This window comes from Centropristis striata, chromosome 2, assembly GCF_030273125.1.
Source record: "Centropristis striata isolate RG_2023a ecotype Rhode Island chromosome 2, C.striata_1.0, whole genome shotgun sequence".
Classification (NCBI taxonomy): Eukaryota; Metazoa; Chordata; class Actinopteri; order Perciformes; family Serranidae; genus Centropristis; species Centropristis striata.
In genome coordinates this window covers 19700404-19715432 of record NC_081518.1, presented here as the reverse complement: position 1 = coordinate 19715432, position 15029 = coordinate 19700404, and the positions used below count along the sequence as shown (strand labels likewise).

The following is a 15029-nucleotide window of genomic DNA, read 5'->3' as shown; positions in this document are numbered from 1 at the left end:
TTCTGAATTAATATTTTATTATTCAAAGGAAGTAGTTAAGACAGCAGATTGTATTATCAGGCCATGTCTGTGTCCACCGTGATGGGGAAAAAAACAAACCCATACCTTGTAGACTGGAGAAGGAGTTGTGGGTCCGTTATCCATCATCCACAGCCGGCTGGTTGACGGAGGTCTTTGAGGTACCCCATGGTCGGAAGTGGTTGGGCTAAGTGGGGCAGGATCTGCAAGGTCGAGACTTGTCCAACGCACTTTCTGAGCGGCATCTTGGAAGCAGTGGTCTTCCTCGTCTCACTTGGTCCTGCAATATACAATAGCCTGTACAACAATAACTCACAAAATAACACAATTGTAACAATAATATGCAACTGTAAGTGATCTGAACCAGTGGCGGTTCTACACAGGGGCCTCCAGGGGCCCCTGCCCCTGTGAAGAAGCCCTTGGCCCCTGCTGTGGCCCCTGTGTCAAATTAATAATAATGTGATGAAAAACGATGTACGACAGAACAATTCTTACTTATTTTTGTTCAAACAATACCTCATTGTAAGAACCCAGAATGTGTACATTGTTTCATAAAAGCTTGTATATATAAATAAGATCATTATTACTGTCCTGCACTTCCAAAATATAAAGAAAGTAATTGTGCTCAAAAATGAGAAAATGTCATTGTTGTACAAAAATAATTGTTATTGTTGGTGAGTCTCATTGTTTCAATGTATTTGTATCTTCCAAATATACTTAAATATGATGTTTAAATAAACTAAAATAAAGGTTTTGAATGCTTAAATATCACCTTTGCTGTTTTTTAACATGCCCCTCTGATTAAACACTGGCCCCTGCTTGGCCCCCACAGGAACGCTGGTCTAGAACCGCCACTGATCTGAACTAAATTAATTTGCTAACTTAACTGTCCCTAGACCAGCATAAAAAGCTAAACTATACAAACTAAATACTCTAATATAAACCTAACCTATTCCTAACCTAACCTAAATATAAATGTGCAAAAAATATGAAAAGTTAGCTTAGTCTGTCTTGAAGATGCTGGACACAGGAAACCTGGAAAAGTCAGAAAATGCAGTGACTTCTATACTATATATTGAGGACCACATGCTGAAAAATCTGCATAATGTGAAATACAACAAACAACAACATGGTGATGACTTCTCTGGTTTTAGCCTACAAAATAAATTAATACATGTTAATGAGACAGCAATACTTAATTAGATGAGAGTTTGACCAAGCGTCAATTAATGAATGAACATTATTGTTACCAATTTTTTTTTTACTAGTTACTAGTTTTTGTACTAATAATCTATTTTCCCCCATTCTCTGATTTAAAAATAAATAAATAAATACATGAATAATACTAATAATATTGATTATCCCAAATACACCGTTCCTTCAGATATATTTGTATATCACTATACATGACATCACAGAACAGTGGTTGAAAGTTCTTTATGAATAATAATTTCAGTGTTTCTCAACATTACAAAAGCATTTTTTTTAAATTGCTTACCTGAAAAGGTAAATGGTAAATGGACCTGCACTTATATAGCGCTTTTCTAGTCGCTTTGCGAACACTCAAAGCGCTTTACACTACAGACTGCGCTCATTCACCCTTTCACACACACATTCATACTGGTGGCAGAGGCTACCCTAAACGGACCACCTGCCACCATTGGGAATTCATTCACACACCGATGAACACAGCATCGGGAGCAATTTGGGGTTCAGTATCTTGCTCAAGGATACTTCGACATGTAGGCTGCGACAGTCGGGGATCGAACCATCAACCCTTCGGTTGGGGGCCAACCAACTCTACCAACTGAGCCACAGCCGCCCAAAAAGGTGAAGACTGGATGCTGAAGGTCAACGAAGAACTGGACACTCAAGTCTCTTAGGTGAAGTAGTGTTTATCTAGAACAGGATGACAACCGTGAGCATTGCAGCAATGTAACAATAATGTGTTATTAATGTTTTAAGTGACTGAATTAATGTATCACTTATTCATAAAAATCAGTATGAAGCTGAATATAATAATTTGAATTAAATACACACATAGCACCTCTAGAAACATAGCAAAATTTTCAGCATATGTGCCCCTCTGCATCCTTTACAGATAATATAAATTTTAACTTTCTTCATACATTTTTATGTGTTTTATACATTTTTATAGCACCCATGGTCTTCAGGGGTCGAAAAGAACCTCATGACATTAGACTGGTTTTAGGAAATGTAGAAAAAAATATTACCAACTTTTTTTTCACCTTATAAGGTAACCCATGACCAAAAAAATATATTTTTCATTTTCATTTTTTTTTCATTATTATTGGTCAATTTTATTCAAATATACAAATATCAAAACATAAGTTTCACTAAAAGTTGACATGACCTACTCTGTGTATTCCAATCAAGAATTATTTTTTTCCACTATTACTATTGAAAAAAGTATTCAGGTTTTTTTTTTCTTTTTTCTCTCTTGAAATGAGGCCTAATTTTGAATATTTGACTAAAATTGACCAATAAAAAAGAAAAAAAATATGAAAATTATATATCAATCAATTAATTTTTGGGGCATGAGTTGCCTTAAATGATAAAATGATAAAAAAAAAAAAAAAGTTGGTAATATTTTTTTTTCTACATGTCCTAAAAACAGTCGTGTGTCATGGGATCCTTTTTGACCCTGAGGACCATGGGTATATAGTCGACAAAGGACCACACAAGGGTTAAAAAAAATAAAAAATACATAATTTATGAAAGTAGTTTATGTTAATAACAGTCTTTGACAAACACTCACCTGTAAATAAATGGTCAAGCTGTAAATTTGTCAGGTGAAAAACAGGATTAAAGAAGATGAACATGAATGGATAGGTTGATAATTCTATTGACACCACAGCTCGGTAACACCATGGTAATAGTTAGGTAATAATCTGATAATAGTGGCAAATACTTTCAAAAGCTTTCAGTGTAATAGTACCCAAATGCACCCTATACTAAATTTAAGCCATTAATGGCTATGACTCTGGTATTACAAATACACCTTATTACATAATAACCTCTATTATCAAAATAGTACTGCAGTATTAATATCAGAATAAAATGTTGTAGAAAATCTTTAAAGAAAACACTTGACGAACAGATAGATTCGAATCACAGCCTTGTGCGGGATTTATTTAGCAAGTATCAAAAAACAGATTCAGATGCCAAATGTGTCAGATGAATCCAAAAGTCAGAACAACACTGAGAGACAACACCCAGTTTCTCTCTTTGTACTTTGCAGGTTGGCGTGTCATTGTTTCTGTGTAACTAAGGGTCAACGTCCTGTAATTTGATGGTTATTAAAAAACACTTGATATAAGAGCACACTTGGGATTTCCCAAATCCGAGCTGTTCATATCTCAATCAAGCAGAAGTTTCCTTTAAAGAGACTGTGACTGTTGGTCAGATTTCTGTGTGTTTATCAAAACATATTTGATGCATATTTAAACTGCTATATGTCAGATATTTTAATACATCTTCAAATTAATTCTACGGCATATCCCCCCTTTAATGGAGAAATCCATTAACAACATCTACAGGAATTAATTCGGAAGATGTGTGTTTCTATATAAACATGGGAACTCTAAGGAGATTTAAAAATTCAGATCATCAACAGGAAACATTAGGCAGGTTTGGCTAGTGAGTTTTTCCTTTTGGGTGTGGGGACTTTCCTGCAAGATATGGCTTTGTGCACAAATAGGAGTTTGATATACTAGTATCTACATATACATTTTTAAAATGTACAACACATCAACAAAGTAAGACACTTTCTAGTGGTTATGAGCAAACCTTCACCAAATACCTTGATTAATTATTATGAGATACCCAAGTGGATTATAAACATTGATAAATACTTCTGTATGTTCTGTTTGTAAGATGCAGCTCAGTGTACAGTTCGTGAAAACCTCATACAGGCTGTCATGTTTATGAGGAAAGTCGAACTGCAGTCCCACCCGCCTGGCGGCCAAACACTGATACATGTCACCACATCACTGAACAGGATTACCAAACCAATACAATGTTACATGTAAGACACAACACAAGTCAAATTAATTGAGTATTATAGACGAATCCAGTCACATAACTATGGAGGATATTATCTGTATAAAATGTGTACTGCTGAACATTACTGTGTAACTGTGTTACAATATATTTAAAGTTAATATACGTAGTATCCTGTAAACAAAACAAAAAACAAAACAGTTTGTGTGGTGTTCTTCCGTTCCTTCAGGCGTCCCTCGTTGTCCTCTGCTCAGTCCAAGTTCCTTCATTGTAATGCTGCTAAATGTTCCATTACCTTTTTCCTGGATTGTCCATTTGCCATGTTTTTAAAACCCTTCACACTCTGCCATATAGTCTGAAATGTCTCTGTCATCATGTAGGCAGGCGGTAGAAACAGGTCCATTTGTCTCTGACTCCATCTCTTCAGCATGGATACGATGCAACATGTCAAAGGAAACCAGAATTAAACTGAATAATGCCTTAGCCAAAACAGCTCCTCATTACTCTAAAATTTGGTTCACCCAATCCCCTGACAGACTCCCCCTACCAGCATTCTGCTATGCAAAATGTAAATGAATGTACAATAATAATATTTCTCAAACTACAGCTAACTACATACTAAACACCTGTCTGTTCTGTCATGCCATGGTAACATGCAGCTGCTCCCTCATCACCTTCAGGATTTCACTTATGTGACAGTTACCAGTTAACATTTTTATTATTTATGATCAAGAGAAGTATGGACTTCAGACCGGCCCTGGAATCATCCTGAGCCTTTAACATAGTGGGGATAGTTGCAGGTTTAAGGACATTTTAGCATTTGGCGTGAGTGGTTGTTTCTCCAAAGCTCTCCACACATTCCTCTAATGTTGAGAGTCTCACTTCCTCCTTCATACACCCTCACCAGCTCCTGAGAGCTCAGTGTTCACTGTGTCATTCCTACACATCCTGTCTGTGCAGAATTAATTGGGCTGGTCATATTCAAATGCTGGCAACTTTGATTTATTGTAATGTGATTTTCAAACCATACTAGTATATCTATGAGGGGTAGAGTCATTTGACATGTGAGAACTATGATAATAACCCACGTCACTTTACAGTTTACAGTCATATCACATCCTTCAGCATTCAGAAATCCAGCATTTGCAAACATTCAATATGTATTTTATAATCTACTATAACATGTTGGTGTGTCAGCTTGTGAGGTGAGCAGGTTAAATTCTGCATACTTTGTGTAACTTGAAGTCTGTGTGGCCTCCTAAATAGCTCTGTCTCTTCCTGGGACATACATCTATTTAACATGTTCCTGACTGTTTGAAATGTGAATGTTCTATGTGCTTTATTTATAGTGTTGGTGTGACATGTTCTTGTCTGTATGAAGTGTGAATGTTGGTATGGGTCAGCACTGTCTGGGTTGGTGTGTGTGTTGCATCGTACTCATCTTTTTTGACTTGGGTGTGGCCCTCCTGCAGCTTGCTGCCTCTCTGCTAAGAGCCTCCTGGATCACATGAAGCCTCGTTAGGGCCCTTCAGCTTCTCCATAGGCTGTCCCAGTTGCCTTGGCAACCTCAACAACAAAATGTTTTCATTCTTATCGTGCATCACAGTCATTTTCCAGTATTGTCTATATTGAAGCATACTGTCCTTGTGTCTGTTGTCCTTCAGAGGACACCAGCTGGTGTTTCTTCCTCCTGGACTGCTGTTGGCTGTCCTGATCGCTGTCTCTCACCGTCTTCCTGTAGACTGGTTGATCTCTGGCTTGCTGTTAGTTGCGTCATGTTATCTCAGCTTGCGACTGCTCAATAGGGCTGCAACTAACGACTATTTTAATAGTCGACTAGTCACCGACTATTGAAACGATTAGTCGACTAATCGGATAATTATTAATTTTTTCTTAAATTTAGCATGAAGTTGCTTTAAATATGTGGCAAATGATAATAAGCACAAGAAAGATGGGTACTTAAATGAAAAATGCATCTTTTATTCAACAATTCAGCTGCTGATTCATACAAAAAATAAATAAACCTCTGTCCATTTTTTCTGGACAGGAAAATGTGTTTTATAAAACTGTATTTCTGCTCCATCAAGTGGGTGGAACTGGTTCTGGGTTCTGGATGTAGTCTGGGTTGAACTGGGCTCACCTGTTGGAACCTCGTATCACAGACCAGCACCAGTACTGACTCAGTGAGGAGCCTGTTGCTGCTGCACATCTGCTTCTTCTGCAGAAAGGCTCCATGCTGGCTCTCTGCTTCAGACTGCATGCATTTAATTTAAAATACGTTCGTCAGACATAACGTTAAAGCTCTCTTTTGAAGCGAAAAAAAAGCGCTTATAAACAAAACGTATCGGCTGAATGTTACTTGAATCTTACCGGGGCGAGTCAGACTCCGTTTGGTTCAACTGCCCGATGTGCTTTCTATTTAAATGCTCGTGCATCGCCGAGGTGCTGCCGTGATACGCAGGTCTGGGAGAGGGACCCAGCCACCATGGCATGATTAATCATGCCATGGTGGCTGGGTCCCTCTCCCCTGGGTTCCTATTTATTTATTTATTTTTTTCATATATGGCCCTAATACGCCGTCGTAGTAGACGATCCTGGTGATAAATTAATTATTTAATATCCCAGAACATGATTGTGTCCGCTGAACACCGGCCAATATTTTATTAGGTTAGATGATTAAAAAGGTAAAATGTAAATTATGTCACTCAGTAATGATCAGCCTCGCGTGGGACTGATGAAAATGACAAACAATGTAAAAGTGTTTCTTGCTGACGGACAGACTCTCATACTCTCTACTGTTTTGTTTTTTTACTTTAATAATATCCATAATAAATCTGTACGGTGGAAAAAACAGATCACAAAAAGGAAAAAAAGGAAAAAGGAAAAAAACTTCTAGAGCGATCTTTCTCTTAATTTATTATAAATGTAGAAATATGTTTGTGGTGTTTTTGTTGTTCAGAGTCACAATAAAACAGATTTTAATTACATGGTGAATCATATAAATAAAATATAAAACTTGTGGTGACACACTTTAGTTTAATCTGTGATCTGTCTTCACTCCGGTATCAAACTACAGCGATGTTGCGATGTATAACATCAGTCCGATCAGCTGCTGCATCTATTCAGTAAGTCAGGGGGCGGGGCCACCGCTAAAAGACTTCCGCATAAGATTCTCTCGTGTATCCTCGCTTGTGCCTCCTCCGATATGCCTCCTCTATCCTCTATCCTCTATCCTCCGATCACAAATAAGAGCTTTGGGACGGTCTTAAAGATGTTCATCACTGACCAGTTCTACATAACAATATTTCATAAAGTGTGTTAGTCTGATTTGAATCATGTTCCGGATGTGATATGGGAAGTAGCCTGTTTATTATTATCTCTGTGTGCTGTGTGATCATGTGTACAAACTGTCTCAGTCACTTCCCTACTGAGCTGAAGTGTGATTAACATCAGACTTACTTTTAGCTGTCTTGAACACATTTTTCAACCAACATAGGTTTTAATTCTTTAACCCTGAAAAGTTGGGATGCTGGGTAAACCATTATTAAAACAGAATCAGAATGAGTGTATTTATTGATACAATATTCTGTACTGTGTTCAACTTAATGTAGATCGCAAAGGATTTGTAAATCATTGCACTCTATTATATATGTGTATGTGTGTGTGTGTGTGTGTGTGTGTGTGTGTGTGTGTGTGTGTCTGTGTGTTTCTGTGTGTGTGTGTGTGTGTGTCTGTCTCTGTGTGTCTGTGTGAGTCTGTGTGTGTGTGTGTGTCTGTGTGTGTTTACACTAGGGTTGTCACGATACTAAGATTTTCAACTCGATACCGATACTCAGGAAAATATTAGATATGCGATACCATTTTCGATACCACAAGGATAAAAACAAAGACCCCGAAAATTTAACAGAAATATTTTTAACAGCAAGAAAAATGCAACATGTAAAAATTAACAGAACCACTGGTTAAATATTTATAATAAAAAACAGTTGTGCAAAAAGAAACTGCAACTAGGATAACAAGCTTCAGGTCTGAGGTAGTGCAAAAAATAAATAAATACCATAAACAATAACAATTAGAACAATATTTTGTATGCTGTGCACAATCTTAGGCAAGCTTGATGAGTCGACTTTTCTCTGCTTCATTCTGGGAATTTCAAGAGAGAAAATAACACTTTTCATTGATAGTTTTGAAAATGAGTATTGTATCCGGATACAACATTTTAGTATCGATACTTTTTTGAGTATTGATACTTTTGACAACCCTATTTTATACACACTTTGCCTGCATTCAAATGAAATTGTATTTTATATTCATAGAGAGGATGTCTGTGGATCTGTTGTTGATTTACTGAATTAATAAACAGATTACATTTAGACTTCCCAACAGCAGCACCTGAGCATATGATTAATTACCTCACATTTCTCACTGACACAGACACATTAACTGAATCTGCTGCAGTTTAGTTGTTTTATGGCCCACATTTCACCCCCTCATAACACTATGTGGTCTGCCATTCTACATTATTGTTATCTGTCAGGAAACAGGCAGGAAACATTACACCTCGAACACAACCTGTTCCAACTACTCCCCTCTCATAGGTGCCAGTACCGTATTGCAGAACAACCTGATACGTTTCTTTCCACACACACAAAACCCTGTAACAACAAAATATCCAATAACATACATATTATAACATGTAGTTATACATGGGTACACTGCATGACCACCCTCTTGGTTTATACTGGAGCAATGCACAGTGATATGCAAGTTGTAGTCCCTTTTCACAAGAAAGAGACAAAACTATTGTTTGATGCCCACAAAGCCAATTGACGATATTTGGCTTAGTCTACGACTGGACCCATGTGCAACGTTTTTGGTTTATTTTTATGCATGGGCAGGTAGATGTCCTAGCAGAAAGAAGAATATTGTTCTGATGCGGGCATCAACTGGGAGCCAGAGGAGGGATATAAGCAGTGGGTTGACATGTGCTCTTTTTGGCTGGTCATCTGCAGATAAGAGGATTGAAAGTGCATGTGGGGGACACCTTCCAGTAGGGAGTTGCAGTAGTCAATGCATAATATCACACATGATCAGGTGATCAATCAGTGGCCACTGATGTACTCTAGATGGGTACCAGTGATGTTCTGGCAGGTTTAAATGACCTCATGCAGACCCCGTCTGACCTGGCTCCTCAACATAGCTGAATGAAAATGGGTTCTATGGGTACCAAATAGAATCCCCTTTAAAGACATGCCCAGTTTATTTTTGAAAAAAAAAAGCTTCCTCGGTAGAATCAGCTTTAGTTTTTGAGTAGTGGTTATGTGCACTGCATAGGAGGGAAATTGTATTGAGAGTAAGTCTGGCAGCCAGGCACCCCCTTACCTCCAGTAATAGCCCATCATCGTCCGAAAAAAAACACACAGGGAGCAGTCTGCCTGCCACCAAACCCAAAGACTGAACAAAATAATAAACACTTCTTGATTCCCCTAGTGTTCTGCCATGTAGGGCCAATCACCTGTGGCCTAACCTGCCTCGTCCCATCCCTTAAGCCATGCCTTTCCATGAGGTATGAAAGAAAAACCCCACTGGCGTCTCCTCCAGTGGGAGTGCTGGAGGTCCCGGTCTAATGAAGCCAAAAGAACCACATCATCTGCAAAAAGCAGAGATGTAATTCTAAGGTCACCAAACCGGATCCCTTCCCCCCGCCGGCTGCGCCTTGAGATCCTGTCCATGAAGACCACGAACAGAATCAGAGACAAGGGACAACCCTGATGGAGGCCAACACCGACCGGGAACGTGTTTGACTTTGTGCCGAGTATGTTGACAAAGCTCTCATTTTGGTTATATAGGGACCGGATAGCTCGTAGCAACGACCCCGGCCCATATCCCTGGAGTACCCCCCACGAGACTCCCCAAGGGACACGGTGATAAGCCTTCTCCAAGTCCACAAAACACATGTAGACTGGATGAGCAAACTCCCATGACCCCGCCAGAAGTCTCGCAAGAGTAAAGAGCTGGTCCGCTGTTCCACGGCTGCATTGTTCCTCCTGAATCTGAGGTTTGACAATCGGCCAGAGCCTCATTTCCAGCACCCTGGATTTTTGACATATTTAGCCTAAATTTTCTAGTCTGTTAACCTTTATCTGTGTTGTCTAAACTTGAAACTAAACACCCACAACCCACAACAAGAAGGCAGAGGCTAAACATGTTGATGATTTTTGCACGCTGTGTAAAGAGTTTTGACAATGTTACTTTAGTTTTAAGTTTTATTTTTATTTAAAGTTTTGCCACCATCTAATGTCAGTATTTTTCACTGTCTTGGTGCAGCAGTTGATGGTCCTTCCCCTGGCTCTGAATTGTCTTTTAAAAGTTTCTTATTTTCTCTGCCCTTTTCATCTGGTACTTCTTCCTGCCCAGAGATAGGATCTGAAGGGGAGGCTCCATCCTTTATCCCTTCCCGCAACATCCAGGAACTCTGTAATATGCCGCTGACTGTAAGTCTCTTCTCTACAACAGGGTGCAGAATGCTTCGGATGAGGTCCTTTGCATCAGACGAAACAGATGGAATGTTTGGGAAGTTGATGCTATGCTGAATTTGAATTCCCACCATTTTCCTAACATTGGTGGCATCATAGGGCATTGATGCATAAAGCATCATATACAGCACAACACCCATACTCCACACATCAGCCACTTTGGGGTTGTATGGAACACTTCTCAAGACCTCAGGTGCTGCATAGGAAGAGGTGCCACAGAAGGTTTGACTTAGCACCACCCGTCCATCTGTGTAAGTGAGCCTTTTGCTGAAACCAAAGTCACACACTTTGAGGTTGTGATACTTGTCCAGCAGCAGGTTTTCACATTTCAGATCTCTGTGGGCCACGTTACTGTTGTGAAGATACTGGACAGCCTCGCACAGCTGTTTGAAAAGCCTGTAGCATGAAGGTTCAGGTAATCCCCCTATGGCATTGATGTGCTTCAAGAGGTCTCCTTTTACACAGAGCTCCATCACCACATAGATCTAGAGATACAGAAGTGCATAGTTACATTATGTACAGTCATGGTTCCCAGAGGAGGATTCCTACTGATTTTCGTGAACTCCTGATTTTCTCTCTAGCTCCACAAACAGGTTGACATGTTTGGCCTCATGTGAAAGATCTCAACAGCTACTTGATGGAGTGCCATGAAATTCATGGATTGAATATTCCTGTTCTCCCCAGGATGAATATGGGATGATAGAGATACGGTCAGAGAGTAAATACAGACACACGATTCACAGTTCAACTCCTTCTATCTATCCATTTGTACTGGCATTACAGCAACAGCAGGATGCATGAGCAATGATGAATGAGGAGTAGCATCTCAACAATATGGGTTGACAGTGTATGGTATTTCTGTGAATAATAATAAACAGGAGACTTTCTGTCACATAAACAGACAACTAAACAACATGAGATATTGATATTGAATTAAACACTTATAGTTTACAGAAGGTCTACCTACCTATAGGCTACCTGAATTTCTGAAATGTACTTTATTTCTAAATTACATTAAATATGCTATTGCTACACTTAATGGCAAAAATTGCACTGATCTGTTGGACTTGAACAAAAATAAATAATATTTTTGTTGCTTAAGCTTATGTATTCAGTCATTATTCAATGGTATACTAAAAATCCATGTGAAAAAAAATACCTCTCACTGTTCTCAGGTCAAATATTTATATGCGATTAAAATGCAATTAATTTTGACTAATTAATTACAAAGCCTCTAATTAGTTAGATTAATTTTTTTAATCGAGTCCCGGCCCTAGTTTTTAAGTATATTTGTTGTGATATTCATGTCGCTACATCATTCAAAGTTGTATTTAATCTTGCTTAACACAGACAGTCAGTCTTTGCAACTAACTTTACTAACATTTGATTTGTTCACACACTGATTTACACATAATATACTTAAATTGGCTTTAACAAGAATACAACTTTGTAGAAGGTGCACAGCAGCACGGCCATTTGTCCTCCAAAGTAGGAAAGATTTTTCATTAGTTTAAGTTTTAATCCTTTTGTGAAATGATGTTTTCAAATTCAGTTAGTTTAAATTAGTTTGAGAGTGAGTTTGCTAGTTTTTATTTTCATTATTATTTTTAAATGCTTAGTTTTAGTTTAGTTTTTTATTAGTTTTAGTGTTAGGGTTAGGGTTAGGATGTAAGATTCCAAAAGATCTCGATAAATGGCCTATATTTCCTTTTATTATCCATCTCAGCCCCAATACGGTTATTAACTATCGCATCTCCGGGTGTTTTGAATTTTGGTTGGAGTGAAGTGCTGAACTTTTTGAAGGCAATCGACTCACATATCTGTGTAACATCCCAGTAAACATATTCACCAATGTGTTCCTGCATGTTCACTAACCAGCAGCTGTTTGGTCGGAGCAAAATAGATAGATTTTTATATCAACCAAAAGGTTTACAAAAGTTGAATTTTCGCTTTAATTTTTGTTAGCTTTAGTTAGTTTTGAACCATACAATACAGTTTCAGTTAGTTATCGTTTTTTTTATTTTTTTATTCTCGTTTTTATTTTTATTTCAGATAACAAAAATGTTTTTTCAACACACTTTTTTCTGTTTTGTAAGCTTACACTAGACTAGACTCTTTATAGAAATATGTTTTTCATAGGTGTGTGCTTTTATTTGCTTTTACTTGTTTGTTTAGAATAAACATCTTTTTGGAATATACAAATGCTGTCTATTTAATGTTATACACTGTGAATGATACTCTAACCTCTTCTATGGAAATAATTCACAATTCCTTCAACCACTACTAAATATTAAAATGGTTATTTGATTATAATTATATTCATAATTATGAATCAGTATTCCAAATTGATAGTTTAGTAACTTTATGAGACTGATTTAGGTGAATTGGCTATATTTTTCAGTTTTACAGATGGTGCCCCAACGAGTGATGACTGAGATTAAATCAAGTCATATAAATTATTAAAATTAATAATTACTTATGATAATTACTTATGATACTTACCACACTTTTGAATCACAAGATCCACACAAGTGTTGCCTAGGTTCATCCTTAAATATTTTATATCCATATGGGAGACATAGCATTTATGATAACGCCCTTTTATTTACATATTTAAAGCCCTGTGCAAGGTCATCATTTATTCATAAAAGAGGCATCCTTAATTCCCAACAGTGTAAGTAACATGGTGCTGAAGTACAGCCTCAAAGAGCTGACAGCATGGCTTGAGACACTTTTAGATCCAACAAGTTCTTTAAATTAAACAACAAAATCTGTCTGGTCAAATGGCACATGTGTTTTCTGATCTAACTCCACTACCAGCAGGAGAACATGTGTCAGTTCATCTAGTTAGGGTTTGATTAGGTTTAGGAACAAAAACAACTTGGATAGGATGAGAGAGAGATCATGGTTAAAAAAAAAAACTTTAAGTCTTTACTTTAACCCATTGATGCACAACATATAAACACCTTCTAATGCACAACATGGGTCAAAAACGACCCACATTCATTTCCCATGTTATTTCATGCTGGCTGTGTGTTTAAATATCTTTTTTTTATTACAACATTTCATGATATCCATTTTTCCTTTCATATTTTATGAAGAAAAATATGTTTTGTATTATCACATCAAGCTTACACACATGGGTCAAAAATGAACTTGTGGATTAGAAGCATAGTGATAAAAAAAAGTTTTTTTTTATTCAAAAAGTAAGAAATGAAAACAATAAATTAGGATGTATGATGATAAAAAAAAAACAAGTTAATTGAGGAAAACCTGGAATACTGAATGATGAAATTAATTTATTGCAAAGATAAAGACTATAAAAACTTAGTTGGGTCACTTTAGACCCATGTTGTGCATCAAAACTTTAAAGTTACCAATGCCATCTAGGCTACACATATAACCATGTGGTTAAGGTAAGACAATGACAACTGTCATGGTTAAGATACTTACATTGGTGGTCAGTTGGAAACAGGAAAATAACACACACATGTATACAGTATATATATGAAAAATTAAAAAGCTATTGACACCCTATCGTATGTAGAATGTTTTAAAGTAGAAAGGAGCCTTAAAAATCCATTATTGTTACTATTTAAGCAGTGAAATCAAGTAGTAGGTTGGTACAGTAACTCTTACACAGGTTATGTACAGCTATAAAAATATTTATTACCTTTTTTATGGGTGATTCAAAGATGTCCAAAGTCTTGACAATGTTGGGGTGGTTCAAGGACCTGATGATCTCCATTTCCTGAGGAAGAAACTTTTCCAAATAATCAGCATTAACCTTTTTTTTGTCTATAACCTTTATGGCAACCCTCCTCTTCAGTTTAGATGAGTATGCACTCACAACTTTTCCAAACATGCCTTCTCCCAGATTTTTCTTAAATTTATAGCCATGGTCCTCCATGAACTTTTTATTTATCACTCATCACAGTTTAGTGATGAATGCTGAATTTTCTCCAGAAACTGATCGAGTTTGGTACTAAAATGCATCTTGGTCTGATAGGAACAGTTTATAGAATCTTAATATTATGACATCATTCTTTAGAAGCAATGATTCTGAGAATGTTCCATTAGAACTGTATGTAATGTAAATGATGCACTTCCTCATAATGCACCAACACAACACTGAAATATCTTCCCTGGACGATCTCAGATGTTGTGCTATTGATTAGCATTAGTATTGATTTCACTACAATTCAGGGACCTCATATTTTACTCGTATTTTACACAGTTTGCATTCACCTTGTTCAGAAAAGGTTTACGGACTAACAGACATGTTTGGCAAGAAAACTGGATGGTCGATCGACAAAGGGCCATCCTGGCTGACTGATAGAGTGATTGTCTGTAACACATCTGTGTAAGAAAAAGTAAGAATACAGGCCATACCACACTGAAAAAAATCACCTGTTTCAAATATTATCAGACGATTAAATGGGCGTGGGCTAC

The 15029-nt window shown here is 37.3% G+C and overlaps 1 protein-coding gene across 1 annotated transcript; it reads right to left on the bottom strand.

The window, feature by feature from the left end:
- Positions 1 to 10322: 10322 nt before the first annotated feature.
- On the bottom strand, positions 10323 to 14502 carry tssk6 (testis-specific serine kinase 6). Its single transcript, XM_059358601.1, has 3 exons — positions 14428 to 14502; positions 14251 to 14328; positions 10323 to 11062 (listed from the first exon to the last, which is right to left on the bottom strand). The coding sequence occupies exons 1-3, from the start codon at positions 14485 to 14487 to the stop codon at positions 10352 to 10354; spliced, it is 849 nt and encodes a 282-aa protein (XP_059214584.1). The 5' UTR covers positions 14488 to 14502; the 3' UTR covers positions 10323 to 10351.
- Positions 14503 to 15029: the final 527 nt, after the last annotated feature.